The sequence below is a fragment of the Labrus mixtus genome, chromosome 7 (genome assembly GCF_963584025.1).
Source record: "Labrus mixtus chromosome 7, fLabMix1.1, whole genome shotgun sequence".
In the NCBI taxonomy this organism is placed as follows: Eukaryota; Metazoa; Chordata; class Actinopteri; order Labriformes; family Labridae; genus Labrus; species Labrus mixtus.
The window spans coordinates 11,515,328-11,542,811 of NC_083618.1; the positions used below are offsets into that span (position 1 = coordinate 11,515,328).

A 27,484-nucleotide genomic window follows, 5' to 3' on the forward strand; every position below is an offset into this window, starting at 1 on the left:
ACAAAGGTATTAGGGTTAAGCAACCCTGCCTTGTTCTCCTCATTGCTAAGCTCTGCAACAAATCGTCAAGAATGATGAAAGCTCAGAGTTAAAGGGTCAATTTTAACCAAACCAGTCATGTCATCATTTAAATTCATGTGCACACATTGTCCAAGTTTGTGTATGTTTCTATTGTTTTTTTGTTTTTTTGTACAAAGTTTGATATCCAGTCCATCTTATGAATGTAAGGGATGGGAACACAATTCTCACTCCTCATTCTTTATTAGAAAAAAAAACATTAAGAGGCTTCAGTTTTGTTGATTTTTTTTTTTGGAGTGCCGTCTTCTGCAGGGCAGCTGAGGGAGATTGATGATAGAGGCATGTCAGTGCCTTAGTTTGTGTGTGTGTTTCTGTCAGTCTGCAGCTTATCTCACACAATAGAAGACCCTGCTGCCCTGATATCATTGAGCATATTAATGCCTAAATCCTTACTAGTGATTCCTTTATCATTTATATTCATTGAATAAGATATTTATTTTCTTAATATAATTCTCTTTTCCTTTTGTGCAGTGTATTTCAAAAAATGCATTTGTATCAGCACTAACGATTATTATTTCTGCAAAAGAGGTGATGTTTTTGGTGCCAGAGAGGGTAGTGGTTGTGATGCTTGCCCCATGTACACAGGATGTAGCCTTCGTCGCAGCTGCTGTGAGTTCCAATCCGGCCTCTGACCTTGGCTGCATGTCATCTCCCGCTTCCTCCTCCCAACATTTTGTCTCTTGAGCTGTCCTATCCAATAAAAGGTAAAAATTGCCCAAAATATAACTTTAAAAAAAACACTACTACTAGCTGGATTTTCATGAACCATGTTGGAAAGATAAGCAGGGTCGAGTGTGGGTCCATTTAACTCTAGACCAGATCACACTTGTTTTTATTTTTTTGTGTTTCTGACAACAGCTGCCATGATCCGGGAGTTTTTTTTTCAGGTGAAGTATGAGACACTTGTATATGACTTGTACGATGATGGAGAGTTTGCCTGCAGAATTGCACATCACAGACTTTAGTGTGGTCTATTTTCCCTTTCAGAGGTCTCTGAGTGCCCCTGGAGTTTTATACAATTTGAAGAATATTCATTCTCACAGTCTCACAACCGTTTAAAATCATCATATGAACAAAAGCAGCTCCCTAAGAAACTGTATTATTTATAGATTTTTATTGATCCCAATGTACTTGCAGTAGAAGTGCATGACATTTACACAGTGTAGTTTTTATATTACAAGCCATGATACTTGTTTTTTTTAAATAAGTAAAGAGTCCTAAAGTGGCTGAAGACACTCTGTCTAACATTACCTGACTTTGGTTTCCTTAACTGAAGCACAGTTTGGCTGAGTGACTTTACACGTGAGCCCATGACAGCCTGGCATTAGTCCATGTGCTGCTGAAGCAGGGATGGCAGCTCCTCCAGGGACCTGAGTCGATGCTCTCCAGGAACATCAGGGCCTCTATACTTGTTGTGTCTGTCCAAAAGGAAGCCCTGAATGCCCACAGAGCGAGGTGTGAGGTAATCATTCACAAAGTGGTCCCCAATGTGAGCTACACAGGCAGCTGGCACACCACATTTCTGTAGTGCCTGATCAAAAATGGCCGGACTCGGCTTTGCTACACCGGCTTCCTCGGATGTGATCAGAAAGCTGAAGTGGGACAGAAGGCCACAAACACGTAAAATCTCTTCTAGGCGTCGATCAAAGTTTGATACCACACCCAGCTTTAGTCCCAGAGAGGAACAGGTCTGAAGGGCCTTCTCTGAGTCTGGAAAAACCTTAAAAAAAACAGAGACATTACTATTTCAAGTTGACTTTTCCTGGTCTACCTTACCACTACAGTAAAAAAGTAAAATAAAAAGCTGATGGAAGCATTAATGTGTAAAAAAGTCAATTTTGAAAACATAAATCTTAAAAACACTCTGAGAAAAGTAAAGAAAAACTATAACACACTTGCTAGATAGTTCCTAAACATTTCTAAAGAATGGTTTTCTTTCAAATGTTTTAAAAAGCACAAAAAGAAACAAGAAAACAGGTTTTATAAATCCAACATCAACTTAATAATACTATGTGTGTGTCTTCAGTGTCATTGTTCATTACCTCCCAGTTCTCTGCAGTGCAGAAGTTATCATAAAGGTTCTGAGCAATTGTATTTAGCAGGGCTGGGTCCTGAACCCTACACTGAGAGAACGTGTCCCTCACCACCTCCATCCACCAAGACCGGCCATCAAGGCCCTGTGTGATGCCGTAGTTTGGGTATCTGCTGGACTGATGTCGATATGACTGGAGAAAAGCTGCTTGGACCTCTACAGGACTGATGCTCAGACCAGCCCGTTCAGCCTCCTTGCAGTACTGCTCTCCTACAGAGGCTCGCACCTTCAGCAGGGTGTCTTTCACGTCCCACAGCACCCAGCGCAGAGGAGCTCGCATTGCACCTACAGAGAGAACACCACAAACAGAATTAATGTTTGGGCAAAACCACACGAGAAACGTTTGGTTGTCGTGCGTTTTAGTGCAATCACATTTTTGGAAACGTAATTCAGGTTTCAAACGAACACTATATTGAAGTCCAATCAACACGTCTTGTAATACTTGTAATGCATGTGTGAAGACATTTACAGAATTTGAATTATCTTGCCAAATGTCAGGTTTTTCTGCAACTTAAAGGGGGCTACTCTTCTGTCTGACTGAACAACAGTCAAGAGGCTTGCTGCTAGGCTGAACATTTAATAAGACTTCATGTACTGATGAATGAGTGGTAAAGGTGTAAACTGTACTTCCGTAAAGTTGGAAATACATTCAAAGTTTCAGCCTTCCTGGGTCAATAACTCATCAGAGGAACATTTGATTTACATGTGTAGCCTTTAAGTACGTGAAAACTAAACTATTAAACCACACATAAATAATCTCCTCTTGATTATACCACAGAACTCAATTTGGGAAATGTTTAATCATAAAAATAAGTTACAACATCATCATTAAATGTTGTAGTACCATCAAACACACATGACAGAATCACTTCAAGGTTACAGTACAGCATTATGTTTGGGAAATGTGCTTCATCCCATGGTGATGTTATAACTTATAACTTAAAAAATACATAAAGCCACATTTTTTCAAACTAAGTTCTGTGGCGTAAACAAGAGGAAATTATTTTAGAAAGGTGTGAGTTTGGTCGAACAACAACTTTTAATAGTGAAGTTAATACTTATTTATATACATTTCCTTTCCACGTCCAGAAAAGCTGGTGCTTTGGTTGAAACTTAGAAGTCTTGCTGTTGTGCTATGGGTCTACACCTGTAGACAGGTGTCTGAAGCAAAAATGAACCTGACAACCACCATGCTAAAGTTACTGATTATCAAAGGATGTTAATTTTAAAACCCTGAAGACAAACACTCATTCATTCTCATACGCGAAGAGACAGCTACTACGTCACAGAAAACGTGAACATTTACTGACTACGTAGAATGCACTTTGCAAGGTTCATGTTGTTTTTACGCCATTGACTGTAAATGATGTTGTAAAAGCTAACCTGGCTCTCAGCCATTAACCACTTCTACCACACAAAAGTGAAAGCTACTGCACATGCAGCGAACATGTAAATTACTATATAACAGAGGTTGTCAAAGTTAAAACAAAAACCTTACCAAAGTGAATTATCCAGTTGCCAATGGATGTAAACAAGGCAGAGCTACGCCGACCACTTCTTCTTCGCTCGGTGGATTTACGGCAGCTGGCGCCACCTACTGGAGTCTAAGCTCCTTCGACGTGTATCGCCCTATAAGACCTTTTTGTCAGTATTCTCAAACTATCTTCAGTCTAACCTTTTTTTTAATCAACACAACATAATAAACGTTTTACTCTTGTGGTGGTAAAAAAAACAGTCTCCTTGTTTATTCTGCTGGTTTTACAAAATATATACATCCAATACAGCAGGCGGCAGTATATCAGACTGGATGCATAAACCTAAACTAGCAGACTGGTACGCATGCGCGTAGATGCGCATGCTGCTTAATAGAGTTGTGCCACTGCAAAACAAACCGCGTACACCCAAAAATACTCAAAACGATGCTCAGAAAATTCAGGTGATGGTACTTACACAATGGCTAATCCAGCTATTCGGATGTTACGGCGGCTAGAGGGTCTTTTTTGTGTTTACAAACCCTCTGGTGTCCACTGGAAACTCGTACGGGATACCATCGAGACCAATCTTCTTAAAGGTGAGGTAAAGATAGCCTGAAACAAATGAGATCCTTCACAAAATAGTAAATCAATGAATGTAGTTCCGTCTCCTGGTCTGCAGTGACAGTGAGGCAGGGTTAGTCAGCTAACAGTAACTAAGAAGTGCCTTTAACCTTAGACTCCAAATACGTGAGAGTATCCTGTTTGACCTCTGAACGTGTCACCATAAAGGTTTGAACGCCACACCGTCCCAGCCGGTTCCTCAGGAGGTCCGCTTCTTAACCTCAGCAGACAGTGATGCTGAAGCATCCAAGGGACTCACACTGTCTGCAGCCTCTGTGCCAGTACTTTCCAAGCATCCTCTGGGTATGTGTTTCTATTATTTACTTCCTGGGTCACCTACTCATTGCTGGTAAACCTTAATATTTGCAGTCTATGTGGTAAACACCAAATGGAATCCTGCAAATATCAAATATACCTGGAATTCATTTGATAAACCAGTATGCAGCATGCATGCACATTGTGTGGGAGCTAGTAAAAAAATAACATTGAATTTCACTCTTCTCTATTCTTTATTTTCTTCTTTTTTAACATCTGTGGATTATTCAGGTCAAATAATAATTATATAAAGTAACTTTTTTATTGCTATTTTAATATTCATAGTTGAGCCTGTGGTTAACAAGAAGACATGTCTGCTGTGTAATGCAAACTCTGCTTTAATGTAATTTTCCTCCTTTAACATTTCTCTCTGGTAATATTTAAATGGACAATAAATGAATTCTAGTCAGATGGCTCATTAGTGATGTCACGCTGATATAAACTTGAATGACTGAAAGATATTACATTTCATGTATTATGTCTGGACATTTGGTACTGTATATGAGTAAGTCAAATGTGTGTGTGTGTGTGTGTGTGTGTGTGTGTGTGTGTGTGTGTGTGTGTGTGTGTGTGTGTGTGTGTGTGTGTGTGTGTGTGTTTTCATAGTGACTGGACCTGAATTCCAGCAAATCAAAGTTGGAGTAGGACATCGGCTGGATGCATTTTCTTCTGGTGTTCTTGGTATGATTTTTTTTTTTTAGAGCTGATTATTACACGAGAGCAAATATATATGTTGCAGACCCTGCTCAATTAGCTTGATCATTCTTCTCCACACATTTTTTACATTTTAGTTCTCGCTGTTGGGAATGGAAACAGGACCCTAAATGATTTATACAGAACACGAGTCACAAGGGTAATGATTTAAAAACTGCGGTTTTTATATGAGAAATAAAGCGCGTCAATAGAGGTCCAATACACAAGTGTTTGATGCTGTTTGATTTGTTTTTAGGATTATACACTGGAGGGAGAATTTGGGACTGCATCAGATGATTTCTCTAACACAGGCCGGGCTGTGGAAAGATCTACCTATGGTAAGATAGTTTACAGTTTTCCTCTACATGTTGAGTTTTTTCAACCTTTTATATAACCTTAAATAAGCAGTTTATAAACCTTAAAGAAGCAGTATTATATCTACAGCAGCCTAATGCCTTTTTTTCTTAAAGCAGTTGAAACAATGAAACTTAAAACGATGCATATTTTTTTTACAATTGAATAACAAATACATTTTCATGAGTATGAATTTGTCTAGCATTATAGTATTTGTAGCTTTGGAGCATTTTATTTTTTCACCAGCCTTTACCACACTGCATCAGTTATTGTGCCTTTGGCTGCATCCGATATTATTATAGATTTTTACAACACTGGGCTAAATTAAGCTCATAGTCATGTCTAATATTCCTCTTCAATACCAGAGCAATATATCACCATAAAGCAATCATTATGATAACACCATGTGCAGTATCATTATCGTGCAATGTCACGTTTCATTATTATCATATATTATTACATTTAATGCTATTACTTTTGAACTTGTCTTACTTTGAAACTTCACTTATTGTATTTCTATTGCTATTACTTTGCTCTCTCCTTGTATCAAGAGCGTGTCCAGACTTTTTGGACTGGGGTGGCCCAACTAGGGTACTGACTTGTGCAGGGGCGGCCTGAAGTTTCACATTGACTTTTAAGTATTTCTTTAAATTGCAAACAGACATCTGCTCACTGAAAACTACGAGCTGCCTGTTAGCAGCCTGAATAGTGGATTTCAACGTAAGTCCCACCTCTGGCAAGGCGCATGGCCAATAAATTGGCAAGGATTTTGGGGTGGCCTATAAGATTTCAAGGTGGGCCCATCCCACCCCTCTGGACACGCCCCTGCCTTGTATTTAATCCTCATCCACTTTATTATGCACTTTATGTTTCCAGTATTTGATGCTCTTTTGTATTAATCTTATTTTGTGCTGTAATATTGGAGCAATCTGGCATCAGGATTTCCTTCAGGATCAATAAAGTTCTATATTATCTTTTCTTAGGTCACATCACACAGGACAATCTGGACAGAGTCTTGGCAATGCTGCAGGGAGTCAACCAAAAGGCCATGTTAACGTATGCTTTAACATCAAATATTCATCATAATTAGATACACATAATATCACTGCTTGCCATATCAGGCGTTTATTTTCTGTGCTTTGACCTCCTGCTCAAACTTGTCAAGAGAATGCTGTCAGCACAATCACAGTGCAGAGCAAAGTAACTATTTTAAGTGCAGGTAGATGATTGTTTTTTTCCCCTGCTGTACAGGTATTCCAACGTAGACATGCGCTCGCAGGAAGCTTATGAGCTGGCTGCGCAGGGTTTACTTGGTTCAGACATGAAATCGCTGCCTATTCTGACAGGCCTGCGTTGCATTCACTTTCAGCCGCCCAACTTCACTTTAGGTAAATGTAGCATGCAGTGAACCTCATTTCACAGTCTTAATAATGCACATTTTGGGGTGCTTACTGATCTTGTTTGGTTTTTGTCATCTGTTCTTACAGAAGTGCAGTGTGCCAATGAAACTCAGAAATATTTGCGCAAAGTTGTGCATGAGATAGGACTGGAGCTGCGCAGCACAGCAGTGTGCAAAGGAGTCAGGCGGACCAGAGACGGACACTTCAGCTTGCAGGATGCCCTGACCCGTCACCACTGGACTGCTTCTGATGTCAAGCAGGCCATAAAACAATACCACTTGACCATTAAGAGTAAAAGACAATCCCGCCCACAGATCAAGGACCAAGCGTTACAACCACCTGAGGAGAATACAACGGCAGCCAGTCATCAAAATGACACAAGTAACAAAACACAACAGATCCACAGTGAGTCTGAGCCTAATCCCAGTATCAACAGAACTGTAACCGGAGTCCCTGGTTTGTGAAAGAGAAAGTATGAGATTCATATTGTTATTCTTTAGAACAAAAATGGTTGTGCTACAATAGTAAACAGCTATATATGAGATTTTGCACCAATACCCCCCCAAGATTGCAAATTGAACGACTTCCAGGCAAGATTTCCTTTTCCGTGTGACTTTAACATCTGCAAAGTAAACGCCATAACATCCAGGATTTACCTCATCTGCCAGACGATAATATCGGCCGATATTAGCATATCTAGTGACTATTGGTATCTGCTACTACTCAAATATGTGCCGATATTATTAGATTTATTCAGCAGTCCAGTAGCATTTCATTTGAGTTTCATTGTATTACACTAGCGGTTCTTTTTTACAAGCAGAGTGTGCGATATGGATTACAACACGAATCATCACTCTCCAGAGAGTCAAGAGGTGATCCATGAACATGGGCAGTTACTTTGCAGTTGAGTAACCATCCTGTTTTACTTATTCGTCTTTTCTACAAGTTTCTGATAACTGCATTTGAGACATAAATCTATATTTATCTCTACAGATCAAAGATCTCCCTAATATCGATATCGGCTTTGGACCCAAAAAAAATCCCATATCGGCCGGGCCCTTGTTTAAAAGTCTGAAGTTACAGTTGAATATTCTGTTTTTTCCTCTATTTAGTACCAAATGAAGTTATACTTAACGGTACACATTTGAAAATGATTTGGGTTGTATTTTCAAATGACTTGTCAATAAAGTGTTACATTTTCGTCTTAATGTTTGATGTTGAGTCAGTTTACATGAACCAGCCTGACACTGAACTATCATTGAAATGGAGTAATCATTGTCCTGGTGGGTTAATCAAGTTAGTGAAGAGCCGATCCCTAATATCAGATTTGGTGTTCTCATCTATGTCCTCTGATGTTGGAAGATGCTGTCTCAGCATTTCTGTTTCCCACAAACAAGCTCCTTTGGGACGTTATGAGGTTACTACAGTGGCGCCGTTGTTGTCATGCTCTTCATACCAGTGAAGGACTTGTTGTTCCAGTGGGAACACTGTTGTCTTTGTCAGTGTGGAAACAACACAACGTCCACAAGGATACAAATTAACAGGCATTGTTCTGCAGATTTATTAAGCATGAGACCTGATGTTGGGTAAATGGTAACACGCGTTCTGAAGAAAACAGAAACTCTGTCAAAAAAAAAAAAAAATAGGTTTGCAAGAATATAAAGCCTCTCTTATTACAGATGCATTCATTTTATTTGTGCTCGTGTCCAACCAGCTGCTTGACAAATAAGAACGGGACAAGTTCCAGAAACATTAACTCAGAACAGATGAGCAACATAACAAATAATCTTCCACTAATTGAATGTACAAAAATGTCTAACAGCCACAAAGATGTATATTGCACAAGCGACATGTAAAAACTAAGATGCAGCAATAGGGTGTCCATGATGAACAGACAGGATATGATCAGAAGAAGATAGTGACAGATTATCTTTTTTAACTGAAAGAATTGAGAAACTTTTCTGAACTGACCGTGCCAATGAACAAAGTGTTGAGTTTTTTTGGGTGAGATCAGTAAATGATCTTTCTTGTAACTCGGAGAAGAAAAACAAATATTGATTTATTGTGTTTATTTCTAAGAGAAGAGAAAGCCTTTCATACCCAAGAATAAATATAATTTAAGATATAAGCACAGCGCAGCATGATACAGAAAAAAACATTCTATGTTTGTATGGATCACACAGAGTACATTATTTTACAATCATTATTACTTGCATCTGTTTTCATTGACCGGCCTCGAAAGAAAGTGTGCAGCAACACTACAGCATCATTAGATTTAGATTTTTCATATTATTTGTAGAGGCTTCTGTGGCCTTCTATATCAGAGTGGGAAACATTTTTGTTAGCACTACTGTTAGTTAGCAAACTAATGAGCATGCAGCAGCTTTATTAGCAGACATTAAATGGTTTAAATCGTCCATGTTTCAAGCGTCATATTAAATCTGCTTTGTTTTCACTTTACCGACTCAGTTCAGGTTTAATAGTTTTGATTTGTAACTGTTGTGATCGTTTTCCCATGTCCTCTTTGTTGTTTTTCTGCCCCCACCTCCCCGTCTCTCCTTGAGGAACAATACACATCCATTACTGATACTAAGTTTATGTCAAAGACTCAGTACGGTAAGTCTTAGCAGAATTCCTGAGCTTTTCTTATAATCCACCAGCACCTATAAAGCTGAAGGTAATAGTGAAAAGGAACTTTAACATAAACACTTATGTGACAGAATACAATATGTACGGATAGATTAAAGGAACAGCTTAATTTTTTTTTATACACACTTCTGTTGTGATGTGCAAACTTTGTGCAAAGACTGTTCAGCAACATCCTGATGATTTCTTCTTCTGTGGCTCTTTAAACGACAATGTGGCTTCCTCTCTTGTGCCAATTTTTTGACTCAACATCCTGGCAACAAAAAAAAAAACAAAAAAACAGCAACATCAGTGCCATGAGTTTTGTGCAATGCAAGAAACATTGTGACACAGATGACATCAAAGGACATGCTACAGAGAGATGGTGTGGGCATGATAGACAGCACGTAACAAATAAAATGTCAGAGAGTGATGTTACCTGGCCATAGTTTCCAAAGACTCGATCACATTTTCTCCCGTGGCAGCGCTGCACTCCATGAATTCAAAGTTGTACTCCTGTGGAAGTATAACTGCTGCCTTAAGTGTTGGTTTTAGATAATCTGAATTATTTAGTTTTGCTTTGTAAAAAAAGCTAAAGATAACACACACACACACACACACACACACACACACACACACACACACACACACACACACACACACACACACACACACACACACCTTAGCGAGGGTTTCCCCCTCCTGAGTTTTAACCCGACGTTCTGCATGATCACTCTTATTGCCAACAAGTAAAACGGTCACATTTTCTGGAGCCCCTTCCTGCAAAACAAAGATGCAAAGGGGTGAATTCACAACTGGAGTTAAGGCTATCCACTTGTAATAAGATCACCCAGAACGGATGTTGATGCAAGATGTAAACACCCTCTTTGACTACTTATCTGTGTAGATTAAAAAACTGCCAGGCCCTAATCATTAGAAATAAATAATGAGACATTTAAACACATTGCTGTATCATTTTATGACCTTTAATCATCAATCATTAAAGACAAGGACACAAGTGTGGTATAAAAATGTAAACCATGGCAACTAAAGTTTTATTTCTACTGTACCTGAATACAGCTCGCCCAGTAGCTGACTGCAGAAAAACTGTAAGCCGAAGAGATGTCGTACATCAGAAGAAAGGCCTGGGCTTTGTGGAAAATCTGTCTCGTGATGCTGTGAAACCTGTATAGGACAAAAAAAAAAAAAGAAAGAATGTTGTCAGAGACAGGAGAGACCTGTCACTCTACAAAACTGGCACAAAAAAAATAACTTTTCTGGCGCTCATTCAGAAGAGGACGAGAAAAGTTTGTGTTGTACTCATTGTGAAACCACAGAGCGTGACAGAACAGCCCTTGAGGTCGAATGCGTGCCGCTAATTGTCCGATTAAACTGGTCGGTTGAGTTTGCAGAGTTCTCCCCGAAGCTTTCTTCAAGAAACAATTTGAGAACATAGTCGTCATCAAGACAGATGTTTGCACAATTGCCTCGACAGTGAAGGCAAGGAAATGTTACAGTTACATTCTGTACATTCAAACAACATGCAAAACATGAAGAGAACATGTTCACATCTGCACACTGCTCATCTACAACCTGAAACTCTGCTCTAATGAAATCTCTCGTGCTAACGTTAACAGGACAAAACATCGCTGAGAAGACAGAAACCAGTTCTGAAACAGGTCTGAAGGAAACTTTGCAACACCTTCAGTGGGTTTTGAGGACATTGTATCGAGCCGTTTCTAGGAGGCTGCAGCCTGTGGTAACTTACATTTACATAATGCATGACTAACAACAATAGGAAGTGCACAGAGGATTTCACTTATGTAATCATTGTCATGTGTTCCCATCAGAAGTCTTGGCTGACTGCAGAGGTGTGCACAGCGCTGAGGAACCGGGAGGTTGCCTTCAGATTTTTTGTGACAAGAAAAACCAAGGGGGATGGGGGACATGTTAGAGAAGAAAGACTGTCACTTCTGAGAGAAAGATGTGGCACACTGTTCATGTGGCAACACATTCAGGCGAATCATAAACCACAAATAACATCCTGTAAATTTCCGAAATGACATGTGAAATGACCATTACATGGTTCTTTTCCTCCCCCCAGAAGATCACATACATCCTCCTCACATACTGTAAAACAGATCAATCACAAAAAAATGCCTATGAAATCTTTTCGCGGTTAGAAAGTTGAATTTGCTTTAATCTGCAGGGACATCTTGATAAATTACATTTTCACATTTATCACTGTTCTCTCATGGATTCTGTTGTTTGTCCCTGAATCCTCCCCTCAGTTATTTATCTAGTTCAATCCTACATGAAGAGGATATACTTGATCAATCCTTAAGGGTAAATTCATGGCACCAAAATGATACAATAACATTTTAGAGAGCTCAGTCATTAAAATGTTCTTGGATTAAATGTCGTATCTATTGTGTACGTATATTTGATAACAACAGCATTAAATGTTACAAGTATCTTTATAATGTCTGTAAAGAGACACCAACCTTTCTTGACCTGCTGTATCCCACAACTGCAGCACCACAGGTTTTCCATCAACCACTACAGTCCACAGGCAGCAATCGACTCCTACAAAATGTATTTATCATAAGTTATTCTGAATATTTACACACTTTCATAAGAAGAAAGAAGATAAATATTTGGATCTTACCAATGGAGGCAGGTATATCTAGAGAGAACTTCCCACTTTGAGCTCTTTTCATGAATGAGGTTTTGCCAACACTGCTGTCTCCCACCATCACCACGTTGTAAGAGTTTGATCTGTCAACTGAGCTATCACCTGCTGTAATGAAAAAACAAAATCACTTCCTGGTTACTTGTTTTGTTTCTAATTGATCTACTCTCTCTTTATCTCTCTACAATCAGCCACATTTGGCTGTGACTAGTTCGAGCAAATATGAATGTGACGTGTACCCAGAGAGAATGTTTGGTGACCCTCCTGACCAAGGCGGATATCAGCAGAGGGACGTTGAACTGGAGTCTGCTGTTCAGGTTTCTTCTCACTGTGGAACAGACAATCATCAGACATAGATCAGACAAAACACAGCACTGAGTCAGTCACCAGAATTCCTGTGAGGAGTTAGCATTTTGTTCAGATATGAATGTGTAAATCTGTACACCTGAAGATAAACATGTGTTTTTCAAGCACTCTTGACCCTTTGTGCTAATCAACTCAGGAAACATCGTATTCAAGATTCAAGATTCAATATTTTTATTTGTCACATGCTCATACAGATGTGCAGTGAAATGTAAAGACTGTTCCGCAAGGCCATGCAATAACACTCAAATTACTAATACACATATATACAGTATATTGATTCAATGTTATTCAAGATATGACAAGGAGGATGTTAAGGCTGCTCTCCTCTCTTCTTAAAGAGAAAATTGTCTTGGATTAAAGCAACCGCTGTGAAAAAACACGATATGAAAATACTCACATACTAGCACAGCTCTCACTAAAACTTTAAAATCAATCACAGAATAATAGGAATTATAAGTAGTTGCCCTGTTACTGTATAAAGCTGAAAAAGTGAACCTGATAGAAGGACAAATGAATGTTTTTCATGACTGTTCCTGCATTTAATCATTTAAACTGGATACACTGAGTCTCATAGGATCACAGGATTAGTCTGTGCTGAAGTCAAACCTTAAGATCAGCCTGTTAGGAACCTGAACAAATAAACCATTAACGTTTTCACACCCTGACAAAACAAAACTGTTTAACTAGAGTTTTTATTGCTGCACAGACAGTTTTTTTTTATGTATTGTTTGTATGACAATTAGTTAGACATAAGACTTGCATGAGTCAGTAACCCAACCAGATAGATCTACATCGCCAGCCTTGGAGAACATAGTGTTAATACCTCTATTAGTCTTTGGCTTCAAACTCACCTCACTGGCTTTGTGTCTCCTCCTGCTTTTGATGTTCTGCTGTTTGGTGATTCTTTCTTGTTCGTTTTTTCAATCTGCACAGACAAAAATAATCTCTGCAATGAGCTGATCATTTTCTTTTTTTTTTGTATAAATCAAATCAATAAATATATTGTTTTTAATATGACAGAATTATTTGAATATCAAATATTTGTATTTAAAAGGTCTCCATGTGTGATCCTCTTGCACACAGAGGTAACTTTTTTTGTCTTGATGTTACTGATGTTACAACCTTATAAAGTAATTTATAGAGGACTAAGATGAATGAATGCTCAGGAATGAGAGCCTAAAAGTCATCCATGACTGACATCATATTACTCAGTATGCTGCAGCTCCGCTGTACTTCTTATAGCTTTGGCCCCATATCTTAAAGACTGTTGTCCTTAAAGCTAGTGTCATTGAATTTAAGACAAAAAATACACCCCACTATTAAGTTCAAGAAGTCAGATACTTGTTTATGTTCTCCTTTTCAATATGTGAAACTTGTAGTGTGGGCAGCATGTTCCTCTTTTCAGTTCCTTGTGTCATCTTGTTCATTTTTGCAACAAACACTTTGCCAGTTTGCAATAGGTCTCACGCAAATGTGGAGTTTATTACAACATAGATTTACCCACCTGCACAAAAAACGCAGAATCCAAAGTTTAAAAAAATACAATTTCAGTAATTTTCAGTAAAGCTCTGGGAGCAATGTTTAGAACGTCCCCAAACAACGGCTTATATATCAAATTATTGAACTGCAACGCAAACTTCTGTAAGTGCTATGCGAAATAACCACAATTAAAGATTTGTACTAGATTATTGTTGATATAGAGGAGAAATGACCCCCAAAAATGTTGCTGCTTACCCCAGATGTTTCATGCAGGCCCAACAATTCTTCCTCAACTGTCTTAACGGCACTTTCATCTGTGACACTTCCACCATCGCTCCCATTTTCTTTATTGATTATATGGTCTTCTCTTGCAGTTTCTTCTCTATTCTTTTGTTGTCCACGAGACTTCCGGTTCGATCCCATTTTTCTTTTCCTCCCACCAGCTGCTGATTCTGACATTACATCTTCTTTGGGAGTGGTGGAAGGTATTGGAAGGTGATAATTCGGAGCTTGTTGATGCTCTGATTCGCTACCGGAAACAGGATTTTCCTCCGATGTTTGGTGAGCCTTAGGTGTGAGGTGAGATTCACCTGTGTGGCTGTACTCAACTGTTTCCAATACTCTATCTTTCTTTTGTACAGAGTCAATGTCCTCTTGTTCTACCGGGAGTTTCAGCTCTTCTTCTTGGATGCCTGAAACAAAATTGGTCTTTACATCTTCTGCATTTGTTGTGGTCTCTATTGCCTTATCGTCTACCTCCTGCTTTTGAGGTAACTCTTCATCTTTGGTTTTTGATCTGAGATTCTTCCGGGTGGATCCCAGCTTTCGTCTCGGTTGTGTAGAATTTAAATTTGGGCTTGCATTCTTCATCTCGAGATCTGTTTTCTGCGCTCCTTCTTCCACATTGCTTGACTCTTGCATACTGGGCTTGACATTGTTTTGCTCTTCTTCACCTCCAATAACAACAGCTTTCACTATTTCCAAATCTTCCACAGCCACAACTTGCTTTTCTGTTGACTTCAAAGCTTGCTGTTGTAAAGCGTTGGCACTTTCCGGCCTTTCCTCATCATTTTGTGATCCTTGTGTGGTCTCATCTAAAGACACAAAGCTCCCTCCTGTGATACCAATATTTGTACATTCCTCAGTATTCGAAGACAGCAACAGATTTTTGTCTGGTATCGTACTGCTCTCTAAAGCTTTTGGGTCAGAGTACCTGCTTTGCAGCATTTGTCCTAAGTCAAGAACACTGCTTGTTTCATCAGTTTTGCTTTGTGGAATGCACACCAAACTCAATGATGGTTTTCCTTTTTCATTCATTGAAACGTCTGCAGTGGCAAGCGCTGGAAATTCATCCATTACTTCTTTTTTTTCAAAATCTCTCACTTCAGGTTCAGTTTTAAATTCCACCCTTTTGGACTCATCTTTGTTTTCCTGTCCTCTCTCTGGATTAACTTTGTGTAGAGTCCGGCGATTAGAGCCAAACTTTCTCTTCCTTTGTTTGAATTTTTCTTGATCAGTTCCAATTTCCTCAGCCACATCCACAGCTTGCTCTGCTTTAGAGTTTACCACAAGACCAGTGTCCAATGGAACCAGAGAGTCCGTTTTGTGTTTAGCAAAGAATTCAGATTCTGTGATATCCTGTGAAGCCATATTATCCTGGGCTTGTTGGTCTGTCCTCATAGAATCTTTCAATTTTCCGTCAACTTCATCCTTTTCAGAAACTGATCCAGCCACAGTACTTGCTTCTCTGTTATGGTCGTCTATTGTGATATGTCCCACAGTTTCTACTGCATCGTTTGTCTTTTGCATATCACTTTTTTCTTCTTTGTCATAAGATAAAGCTTCCTTGTTTTGGTTGTGATAGTCATCTTCTTGCTCAAGAGGATCGGAGGACCCTGTAAAGACAATGTCATCATGACAAGGAGTATTCTCTATGTCTAAACCATCTTTCAAACCCAATTCTTTCGGTGATAGTGTCAAGTCACTTTTGTCAAATTCTGTAAGCTGACTTAAATTCTCCTCTTTGGGTTCATAAAAAGTGTCAGTTACAGTGTTCTTAACATGCTGTCTTTCTCTATTTCTATGACAAGAACTGTTCCCAATGAGGTTGATTTGCTGAAGTTCGGAATCTGAAGAAACATTAGTTTCAGATTGCAGTGCATGTACTGAAGAATCACTCTCCTCAACTGAGCAGTAAATATGTTGATGTACTTCTTCCACTTGGGTTGACTTAACCTCCTCTTCATGTATTTCATTTACAGTGCCTCCTGACTGGTGACCTATACTAACTTGAGACAATGACTCTTTTTCTTCCTCGTTTGAAGACAACTCTGTTGACTCTTCTTGCTCGACACTTTCATTATCAGGATGATCTCCTGGCTGGTCTTTTTCTGTAGGTATCTCTTGTGTGAAAGCTGACTGACTCATCTCATAGTTGCCCTGTATATTTCCATCCTGCCTGAAGAAATCTTTTTCCGTATCCCTTTCTATATTTTCTTTTTCTGATACAGAACACACTACTTGCGTACATTTTTCTCCTGGCATTTCCATGACATTTGACTGACCAACTGGCTGCTCATCAACAGTTGAAGTTGAATGTAAACTTAAACTATTAGGCTCATCAACAATTGAACTAACATGGTCATTAGTTTTATCTTGATCACAAACTTCCTTTGTTTGAGCAGTGTCAATGGGCTGCATTTCTTTCAAGATGGTGTCCATTTTTTCCTGCTCTGCTGTCTCTCCTGTTAATGGTATTTTTGTTGTTTCAACTTGTTTATTGTCCCCTGTCTCTTGAACAATTTCCTCCGTATGTCTGTTGTATGATTCAGCAGATGAGTCTTTGCCTAGTTTCCAGTCAATTTGTTGCTCTTGGGAGTTAGGAGCTGGCATTTCTGCTGGCAGGGTTTGTAAAGAGGATTCACTATCCTCATCCCAAAAAAAGAGGCCTTCTTTCTCCTGGTAACCTGTTTGCCCAAAGCACGGTTTTATCTCATCCTCTACATGGCCTTCAGTCTTGTTAGCCTGACCAGGTGAAGTGTCCTCTCTGAATGCATTGCTGATCTGTTCTGGTTTCTTGGAATCATTTACATGATCATCATTTTTTGCTAGTTCCAAAGGCTCAACTTTGGAACTCCCATATTTTATAGGATTCTCTTCTAGCTTGTCGAGAGGATGCAAGTCTTCCTGCTTGCTAAGCGAATCATCAATACTTTTCACAGTCAACTCCGATTCGTAGATATTTCTGATTTCAGCTTCTTTTATCAGGTTTCCAGAAATTATTTCTACATTTTTGCTGGAATCATGTAACACACTTTCAGTGATGCTATCAATCTCTTGCATGTCTTGCACTTGTGTTGGCTTAACATTATTTTCATGCTCTTCTTTTAAATCATCCTCTGAATGATGAGCACCTTTGGCATCTTCATTGTTGAGAAAGACAGATTTGTCCATTCCTTCCAGATTCACTAACATTGATTTGTTAGAATCCTCCACTCTAAAGTGTCTCTCTCTTTCAACGTGATCTGCTTGGCGACTTTCACTTCCAGGCAATAAACTTTCAAGGATGGTCTCTGGATAGTTTGATTTAGTGGAGCTTTGAGCCTCATAATCCAGAATCCCAGAAAGCATAGGGTCATCATGTGTTTCAGAGATGGTAGTATCGTAATAACTTCCTTGATGTAGTTCTTCCTGAGTTACTCTCTCTGTTACTAATACCATTTGTGATGTAACCAGTTCCTCATTAACGTCTTCCTTGTGTTCAACAGAGTCCTTAGCCTGCTGTCTGTCTTTATATCTTCGACTAGACCCCATTTTTTTCCGTTTTTTAATGAGGTTGGAGTCTGTTTGTGTTTGCTCTTTGCTACTGTTTGAGTAGTCCTGAAATGGGTTGTCCAAGGGAGCAATCACATCTAAAGGAGGGTTTTTTAAAGATAATTTATGTTCCTGGACGTCAGGGAGGATTCCTTCTTCCGCATGATGAAGCACATTGTCATCAGGATCTGGATTTTTGTGCATGTTTGCAAACTCAGTACTTTTCATAATCAACTCAAGTGGGTATGTATCACTCACTTGGTCCGTTGGGTGTCCAGAGAGAATTGCAGAATTTTCAGTGTCATCATCGGTCACCCTTTCAGAGGAGTAATGGATTCCTTGCATATGTGTTTGCTCAACATCTATTTTTTGTGATGAAAATTCTCCATGCTTAATACTGCATTTAGGTTCTGTATCCCCTGGGGGGCTGTGGTTTTCTGTGGTTATCTTTGGCACAAAAGAGAAATCGTTTTCCTCTGATTTTAAGCATGACTCATCCACCAAATAGTTACCTTGTAAATTTACATCTGGCCTTAACAGTTTGGTTTCCATGTCACTTTTCTCTTTTTCAGTTAAGCAATACAAATTGTGGAGTTCTTTGTCTGACATCTCTAATGATGACTGCACGGCCAGCTTTTGATCTACTGTTGAACTTAAGTGCAAATTTGAACTAGTTTGCTCACTGACATCAATCAGTGTGCCGACATCTGCATTGCGCTTAACTTGAGAACTTACTTCTTCAGTTTGATTGTTATCAAACATGTCTATCTCTGTCAGAGTGGTTTCTATTGAGTTGTCCTCCACATCTGTCTCTACCATTGTGGTTTCAAGGGATTCATAATCCTTTGTCATTTCCATGTCTTCCTCTGTAGATCTGTGATATGGTTCAGCAGTTGTGGGGTTGTTTTGCAGAGGTTGTGAGTTTAAAGAAACCTGTATATCTGATTGCATGGTTTGAAAAGATTTGCTCTCCTCCATTTCAATCTTTTCAAGATGGTCTGTTTGCTCAGAAATTAGTTTCATATCATCCTCTACTCTGCCTTCTATCTCGTATACTTGACCAAGTGCAGTGTCCACCTTTTCTTTTTCACCAATCTGCGGTCCCTCGTTATAGTCTTCATTTCTGCAGTCAAAAGCATCAAGGTTGCTTTCTTCTGTGTGATGCTTTTCCTTTGTGTCATCAGGGTTTGAATGTTCCTGCTTGGTAACAGAGTCATCAGTTATTTTCACAGTAGACCCAAATTGGTCAATGACTTCATCCTGGTTTATCAGGTGTCCAGAAAAAAAATCGTAATAATCCGTAACATCATGTATCAAGTCTTCAGAGGAGGGATGAATTTCCTCCATTTCATGACTTTGTGTTGTCTTAACCTCTGGATCATGAGCTGTGTTTACTGCATCCTCTGTCTGATGAGTACTTTTGACGTCAGATAAGGTGAACATCTCTCTTTGCTCCTCTATTGTGGACAACTCTTCTTTTGGTGATGGACATTTTGCTTTCTCAACACTCCATTCATTTTCTGAATGCTCTTGAGGGCTGCTTTCATCTGAGATGACGAAAACATGTAGATTGTCTTTCACTTGGCTACTAAGTTTTCCAGATTGGCAAGTATTGAAAGTGGTCATTTCTTCCAGCACACTTTCCACTGATTTTTCCGGCATTGCAATCTCAATAGGTAATGACACTTGAGTTTCTAACTCTTTGTAACCAAATGTATTTTCTTCTACTTCCTGTGTTGGTTTGCAGCATGATTCACCATCAGAATCTTCCATCTGCTGTCCTTGTTTATTTTTATGACTTGATCCAAGTTTTCTTCCAGTGGGGCTAAAGTCTGCGTCATTGTGCTCATCTTCGGTCACAAAACTGACCTGCAGAAGAGAGTCAAATGGAGTTTCTATTTCTGAATGACTCAGTTGTAAAGAGGGATTGTTTGAGTTAACGGCAGCAGGAGCATGTACAGTCTTCTGATTACATGTCTGTTGATCACTGGGTTTTATATGATAATCAAGTCTACCTTCTTTGTCATGTAACTGGCCTACTTCAGTGTCAGGTCTATCGGTGTCACTGGTCGGTGGTTTCTCGGCATCATAAACATAGTTACCCTCAGTCATGTCGTCAAAGGCCTCAAAGATGTTTTTCTGCTCATCATTTTTATCATCAGGACTTGAACCTTTTTGCTTGGTAGAATCATCATCAATACTTCTAAAAGTGAACTCAACTTGGTCCAACAAATTGTCAGAAAATATTTCAGTGTCATTTATTTCATGGCTCAGATGTTCATTGTCGTTATGAATTCCATACATTTGGGTTTTCTTCATTGTCTCTTCAATGAAATTGCTTGCATCATCATCTGAATGCTGAGCATCTTTGACTCTAGATAGATTTAAAATCTCATGTTCTTCCTCATTTGTAGACTCATTTGGTGATGAAAATGTTTCCTGCCGAAGTTCGTATTCAATTTCAGTATGCTCGTTAGTGCTGCTTTTTGTTGCTGTTGTTTCCACTGGTGGGGCAGACAAATGTGTGACTGAAGATTCTACATTTGACTCACTCACCAAACTGTTGCTCTGCAAATTTCCATCCTGTGTTAACACTTCTGTGTTCTCGCTTTCTTTTTCTTTGACAGAATACACACTCTGATGTTCTTCTTCAGACAAATATGAAAGGCTTTCTTGTATCCAAGACACATCATGTTCATAACCTTTACTTAAATTTCCATCTTCCTCAGGTTGAAATGCCAATGACACCTGTGTTGTTTCAGGACTTTCATTGCCCCTACTCTTTCCCTCAACTTCCTCTCCAAGTTTGTGCTGCGTGTCTGTTGCCGAGTCCTCGACATGCCTTCCTCCTTTATTTCTTCGACTAGACCCAAGTTTTCTTCTGTTACCTCTGAGTTCTGGTGAAGGGGGATTTTGGGTTTGAGATACCAAGTTGTCAGTATAAGCAAATTCATTTACTGATTTCTTGTTTTCCTCTGGTATGCTGTGTTGTGCAACAGAGGTGCTGTCTGTTACCAGAAACTCATCAGCCTCGCTCGTTTTATTTTGGTTTGTTACCCGGCGACGTGAACCGAGCCTTTTTTTCTTTGCACTGTTTGTGGACATGACTTCTAATCTTCTTTCCTAAAGCATGAGACATTCAGTCATGCAATAAATCAACAAATGAGGTTTAAATCTACTAACCATCATTGAAACTGAATCATGAAAAAAAATGTGGAACTGTAATTATTTATTAAAAGTTTGTCTCCTTTAACTTAGATACTTTCAATACAAAGCAGCTCTCTAGATACACATTTAATTCTTACTGCTACTAACTTACTCATCCAGTAAGGAAAAAAATATTTATCACTTGATAGATTACTTCAGGCTTTCTACATAATCATTAAAACAGCATATGAACTTACCTCCCAAATCTGGCCCTTCTGTTATCTTATCACATGAGCTGCTTTGAAATGTCATCAGCATACACTGAGTGCTAGTTAGATTGCACACAAGGGTTGTTCCTCAACTGCAACTATGACTGACAACTTCCTGTGTCAGTTGCCCCTGCAGCATACAGCAGTAACATACAGCACTTCCTGAACTGAATCAAGCAGAATTTTTCCATGTTCACTTTCCAAAATCATCTTTAATTCTTTGGATTTTTAAAATAATAATACTTCTGGTTTTCTGGAAACATACTAAAATAAAAACATGCGCAAAGATATGTCACCTTGGAAAAACATTTATTGAACAAGTTGCATCAGCACAAACTGTCACAGCTCAGAGAATCAAGCAAAGATGAATGAATAGCGTGAAGAATTACATTAGTAAAAGTGTCAAAAGTAAAATACACTTCTACATGCGATAGACTTTCAGGACAGCACCAGTATTTACAATAACTCAAGTTTTGTCTGCTCTCTGTCATTGGTATAAGTATGCTCCTTATGTAAGTGATGCAGCTCCCAGTTACCCACTACCAGTTTTTTAAGAGTGGACCAAGAATTTAAAAAAAACAGTTAAAAGAAAAAACACAACAAACTTTAATCAAACAGTTAAAAGAAAACCGTATCGCAATATAAAACTACCCAGTATGCAATTTCCAGACATTGCATTTTATGCATTATAGAGTAAGATCCAAGGCCAAAAATGTTTTTCAGTAAAATGGGCAATCCTTACCATGAGAACCATCAAAAGGAGAAAAATATTTCAGTCCACTGATGATATTTGAGAAGATTAGAATTACACAATATGAATCTTGGTCAACCTTGCACTGTCTTGAGCTGGCAAACACAGTCTAAAAAGACCAGCATGACTTAAAAAAAATTGTATTTTCCAAACCATGGCCAGATTTTCCTGCTGACCCATAGTTTGAGGTCACTTCCTTTCGTTAGATCGGGAACGGCTGTAAAATAAACAATAGTTTCATTACTTTAGTGATAATCAAATCTTAAGAGAATAGCATTATAAAAATCACTGCATCTTAAACTTACCTTGCTGATCGTGAAAAAGATCTTGAACGCTTACGGTTCTTGTCTTTGGAGAGAGAGCGATATCTGTTCTTGTCTTTAGAAAGAGACCTGGTGAACAGAACCAAAAAAATAATATAAAAGACAAATAATTATTAATTACAAACAAAAGTTCAAGTAAAAACAGTTAAGCTTACCTGCTGCGACTGCGGCTGAGTGTCCTCCTCCTTGGTGATCTAAAATGCAGTTGAGGTTCAGAAATGAAGCATAGAAATTAGAATGGAGAACTTTATACTTCCTATTACCAATGAAATCTTTGGTATCCTTCATCCTCAAAGAGACATGGGTTTCATGTGGTTACACTTAGTTACTGTCTGTTAATAAAAGGATCATATGCATCCATGAACTGCATCAAGAGCAACTCTTGAAAAGGATATTGTCCAGTGAGCACAATCACGGAGCCAGATTTCAGAAAAAAAAAATCATGTCTCGACATTAAAGTGTACAATAGCATTGAAATCTTTGGTAACCAGCATGTGTTGGCTCTTAAGGTTTTCCTTAAAGCAAAAGTGGACATTTTCTACTTTGTTGGTTCATTATTTGAAATCTCTTGTGCTTGAGGTAAAAGGACATTTTCTTCAAAGGGGGGAGGTGTCCTTTGCCCCCCCTCCATGAATATCTCTTGAGATGGCTTAATGTCGAGCTATGAATATGCAAACAGCAGCACAATTACTCAGTGAGCATCCCATTAATGTAGTTCATTTTTGCAAATAAAATTAACAGACAGCAAAGTTCCTGGACCACAACTTTTGGTTTTTTTGCAGCTCTGCACTGAAATTGGTCTAAATTACACAATGGCTGAGGGAAAACCATCAAGCAGCCCTGAAAGCTAAACCAAGCATAAAAACCAGAAAGAGCAGGATAAAAGCAACTTACTATTTATGGGGATTTGGACAAGATAGAAATGACGCAAGGACGCCAGACTGATGGTGAGAGGGGTCGAATTGCAGAGAAGTTTTGCCACATGATGCAAATGTTGGAGATATGAAGTTGCTTGGTGGCTGGTTGGAAGGGGTAGTTGTTGATTGTCCCTGCCTTTTTTGGGGGGAAGGATGTGAAGGGATGTAAGCCAAGGGCTGTTCCCGTTGACACAGTAGTTGTGTGGAGAATAAAGAGGATAAAGACGCTGATTGGCTGAAAATGTGAAGTGGACCGTTGTCGATTGGATTAAGGTTGTAGGAAGAACAGGCGGCTGCTTGGAACTGCATGCTCAGGAACCAAAAGGTTGGCGGAACCTGACGGCTTGCCGTGGGCCTGGGTCATGTGACAACACCAGCCAAGCTGATTGGGGCTCGCTGGACAGCGGTCACATGATGCTGAAAGAGGACTAGTTGACTGACTCAGATGGTGAGAAGCGTGGTGGTGACTCTGCAACGGGGTTCATTTTAATTAATAGATGGCAACTGAACTCAAGAGAGAAAACAAAATTTACACCTGCAGAAATTGATTCTAGTAATTATCTATCAATTTTTAATGGATGTTAAAGTGCTAACTGTGCTTTTTAAGATATCCTCGTAGGCAATATTACTCTGCTAGAGCTTCAAATATTTTACAAGTCAACTGTTACTAGAGTTCATAAATAGTCAGGTGGGGCATAAGCTGCCATTAAACTTAGCAGAGATTTAAAAAACACTCTTGACACATGACAATGACAAATTAAGTTTGTTCAAAACATTTCACTCCAATCAGTAAAGAATTATGTTATCAACACACTAAGGAAACAGTTTGAAAGACCTGATCAAGTCCAGATCCACAGATTACCTATTGGTGAATTTAATAGAAATCAACAATTAAATGTTGGCCAAATATTTTTGTTTGGTGTTAATGATGTCAGGGGTTTTATAGGCGTAACCTCTAAAGTCACTGCAAGTGCAGATTTAAACTGCTGTGCCAAATTAATATTTGGAAGGGTAAATTAAAGTAAAAACTAGGTGTGGGGAATGTAAATCTGCAAAAACAAAAGAAAATAAGACTGTGAATAAAATATTCAAGTGGATTCTTAAAGAGGAACTACATACCTGCGTCTCCCTGGAGGACTTCGCCGCCTTAAATTATCCCGAGGGCGTCTACCCCAGGATGGAGGAGGTCCACGGCTCCTTGAGCGCCTCTCCCCTGTGGATAACTCAACACGGACTTGAGAGCCACACAATGTCCTAAACAAAAGTCATCACACGAGATGATAAGTAAAACAAAAACAAAAGTAGATCAAATGCTAAAACTGCTTAATCATGTTTCAAAGCACATACCTTCCATCCAGCTCTCTCACAGCATCAGTTGCATCTCTGGGATCTTCAAACTCTACAAAAGCAAAGCCTGGGGGATTCCTGGCGACCCACACACTTCTTAAAGGACCATAGTACCCAAAGGCTCTTTCTAACTCTGTCTTGTTTCCATGATTTCCGAGATTCCCAACATAAACCTTGCAGTCAAGGGGACAGTCTCTTTGAAGAGCAGGGTCTGAAAGAAAGTTGTGTACACAAATGTGGAGGAATATGATGACTGTTGCTTATGTAGCATTAAAATATTATAACCTACAACCTAATTTAGATAACCTATTGAAGATGTGTAAGCTATATTAACATATTACAATCAAAATGGACAGTAAACTCAATGCATCCTAATTTGACTTCACTATGTATGATACATCTGCTGTGTCAATATTTAATATGAAGCTACATGTAGTATCAGAGGATTAAACAAAGGTTGAAAACGTTAACCAGCTGTCGGCCAGCCAACTGTAAGCACATAATTGTTAGCTGCCCAATCTTAAAACAATGTCATCCTTCAGGGCAAAATCGTTAGTAGTTTATCTAGGCAATACATTAGCTAACTTCCAAGCATAGAAAGTAGTTTCCACAAGTTATTTAATTCAATAATGAATGGCACCCATAAGTTTGTGTCTTATCAATCTCCATAGACTCCCTTGTGTTGGTATGGGCCATGTTAAATCCTGATTGTGTGTATACATATATATATATATATATATACATATACACACATTCTTACTTATCATATTTTTTAGTACTTATTTACTTTGTATTTAATATTATATTATGTTTAGATTTGCTAACATTGTGTTTTTTGCTCATATTGTGTGTTGGATAACCTGCTGCTGTAACGCCACAATTTCCCAGTTTGGGATCAATAAAGTAATTCTATTATATGTTATAATGGTCACTTAAACTTGGCTCTTGCAGCTGAAATCATGATGCGCAAACTACAACCAAAGGCGCACCATTGGGTGCTGATCGGCTCATGTCCACCATCAACCTATATAGACAAGCTTAGTAAGCAAAGTATTTTCACCTGAAGCAGCAAGTTTATCTCTGTTCTTGCATATATTGTTCAGGTTAAACTCCTAATGGATAAAAATAACAAACTGTTCTTTGAAAATAAGGTAACATTGTTAGCATATAAATACATGTATGGATGCACAGGTTTTTATGTTAATATGTAAATCTGACAACTGGTTTGATTTTAAACCCCTGCAGCACTCTTACTAGTTTCTCAAACTATGTAGAGTTCATTAGTAGGAGGGGTAGCTGAGTTTGAATGCCTTACATGGCTGAGGTTTTCACCAAAAAGAAGCAAATGAGTCTTCACAATTTACCTCCCATTTCAACCTGGTTCAAATTACTTCTTCCTGTTGTCCCACAGTCAAGATGTGTCTACGGGGAGAAAAAGACAGAAATTGTTGTCTGATTAAGAGTCATCCAAAATAAATCATTGCATCAGTGTTTAGTTATACATATACACACACATATATATATATATATATATACAGTGTATACATACATAGTTATCATTGATAGTTTAATGAGGGAAGAAATTATTTCACTTTTTTAAAATGGGTAATATATAATATAATTTGTAATATAATATAATGAACTATTTTTCTGAACAGCTCTGCTAAGCCACATGAAACCACAGGAGAGCTCTCACAGTGAATGAGTTGCATCCTGTGTCTCATCGTCACACACTGCTAATGCTAAGCTAAGCGTAGCGTTGGCCACACAATGCCGTGCAAAGCTAACTCTAGCTAGCCATCGCTAAAAAAAAGGTAAAGGTAAGCATTCAGTTTAACAAAGAATCGGCTATTTGACGTGTATCATTCAATTGCTAATCGCATCTGGTAAAGCTAACTACAACCCGCCTAAAAACAAGCCATGCAAATATGAACGCTGTGTTAGCCAAAACCAGATATAGCATGGTTAGCATGTGTAATGCAGTCAGTGTTAAACCGGTTAGAGTATCAACTCTTCAGCAAACTCACCGGCAAGATAATTCATTAAAACCATGCAGATACATTTGTCGAAAAAAAGGGCAAACTCACCCTTATTTAGTAGTTTCAGTTCGACAGGAGGTTTTCCACGCCGCTCGTTTCAGCTGCTTAACTTTTTATTAAAACCTGTTTCAAACAGGAAGAAAGACACGAGACAACAAGTCGTGTTTCATCGTCTCGAGCGGATTAAAACACAGGTGTGAAAGAAAATACTGCCACCTACTGTGCCGGAGGGGTAATGGTCAAATAACTAAATGTAGGCTCATGAAACATTATTAAAACTATCCTTTATGACTTGAATTGAAAAAATATCTTGAATGAGGAAAAAAAACATGTTTCTAGAAAATAATAATATAGGCTATTTATAACTTAATTTAAACAGAAATGTTTATTTTACACACACACACACACACACACACACACACACACACACACACACACACACACACACACACACACACACACACACACACACACACACACGCAGACACACACAGATCTTTATTTACACAAGTTTTTATAGAAAAGCATGCTATAGAAAAGGCTTCTTTTGTGACTATCAACTAAAGATAGTAGCCTCGGCTCTGCATTACTGTGGTACAACACTGCCTCTCTTCTCTGCTGTTTTACATTACTTGCTGCTATTTATCATACCAAGTCACTTTAATCATCACTTGTCACTTTATCTTGT

The 27,484-nt window shown here is 38.7% G+C and overlaps 4 protein-coding genes across 4 annotated transcripts; 1 reads left to right on the top strand and 3 right to left on the bottom strand.

Annotated features, from left to right (window-relative positions):
* Window positions 1-1,173: 1,173 nt before the first annotated feature.
* Window positions 1,174-4,259, bottom strand: hdhd3 (haloacid dehalogenase-like hydrolase domain containing 3). The gene is made up of 3 exons (XM_061042935.1): window positions 4,121-4,259; window positions 2,121-2,455; window positions 1,174-1,798 (listed from the first exon to the last, which is right to left on the bottom strand). Exons 2-3 carry the CDS (start codon window positions 2,448-2,450, stop codon window positions 1,403-1,405), a joined length of 726 nt encoding a protein of 241 aa, XP_060898918.1. The 5' UTR covers window positions 2,451-2,455; window positions 4,121-4,259; the 3' UTR covers window positions 1,174-1,402.
* Window positions 3,990-8,807, top strand: trub2 (TruB pseudouridine (psi) synthase family member 2). The gene is made up of 8 exons (XM_061042934.1): window positions 3,990-4,241; window positions 4,435-4,569; window positions 5,188-5,262; window positions 5,373-5,434; window positions 5,531-5,612; window positions 6,612-6,684; window positions 6,880-7,016; window positions 7,116-8,807. The coding sequence occupies exons 1-8, from the start codon at window positions 4,124-4,126 to the stop codon at window positions 7,490-7,492; spliced, it is 1,059 nt and encodes a 352-aa protein (XP_060898917.1). The 5' UTR covers window positions 3,990-4,123; the 3' UTR covers window positions 7,493-8,807.
* rab44 (RAB44, member RAS oncogene family) lies at window positions 8,560-21,481 on the bottom strand. The gene is made up of 10 exons (XM_061042933.1): window positions 21,408-21,481; window positions 14,446-16,085; window positions 13,563-13,636; window positions 12,585-12,673; window positions 12,322-12,453; window positions 12,158-12,239; window positions 10,724-10,838; window positions 10,335-10,433; window positions 10,093-10,169; window positions 8,560-9,927 (listed from the first exon to the last, which is right to left on the bottom strand). Exons 1-10 carry the CDS (start codon window positions 21,466-21,468, stop codon window positions 9,840-9,842), a joined length of 2,457 nt encoding a protein of 818 aa, XP_060898916.1. The 5' UTR covers window positions 21,469-21,481; the 3' UTR covers window positions 8,560-9,839.
* Window positions 21,482-21,711: 230 nt separating this feature from the next.
* On the bottom strand, window positions 21,712-26,995 carry srsf3a (serine and arginine rich splicing factor 3a). Its single transcript, XM_061042937.1, has 7 exons — window positions 26,845-26,995; window positions 26,122-26,179; window positions 24,758-24,968; window positions 24,530-24,664; window positions 22,649-22,687; window positions 22,476-22,562; window positions 21,712-22,387 (listed from the first exon to the last, which is right to left on the bottom strand). Exons 2-7 carry the CDS (start codon window positions 26,126-26,128, stop codon window positions 22,360-22,362), a joined length of 507 nt encoding a protein of 168 aa, XP_060898920.1. The 5' UTR covers window positions 26,129-26,179; window positions 26,845-26,995; the 3' UTR covers window positions 21,712-22,359.
* Between the last annotated feature and the right edge of the window lie 489 nt (window positions 26,996-27,484).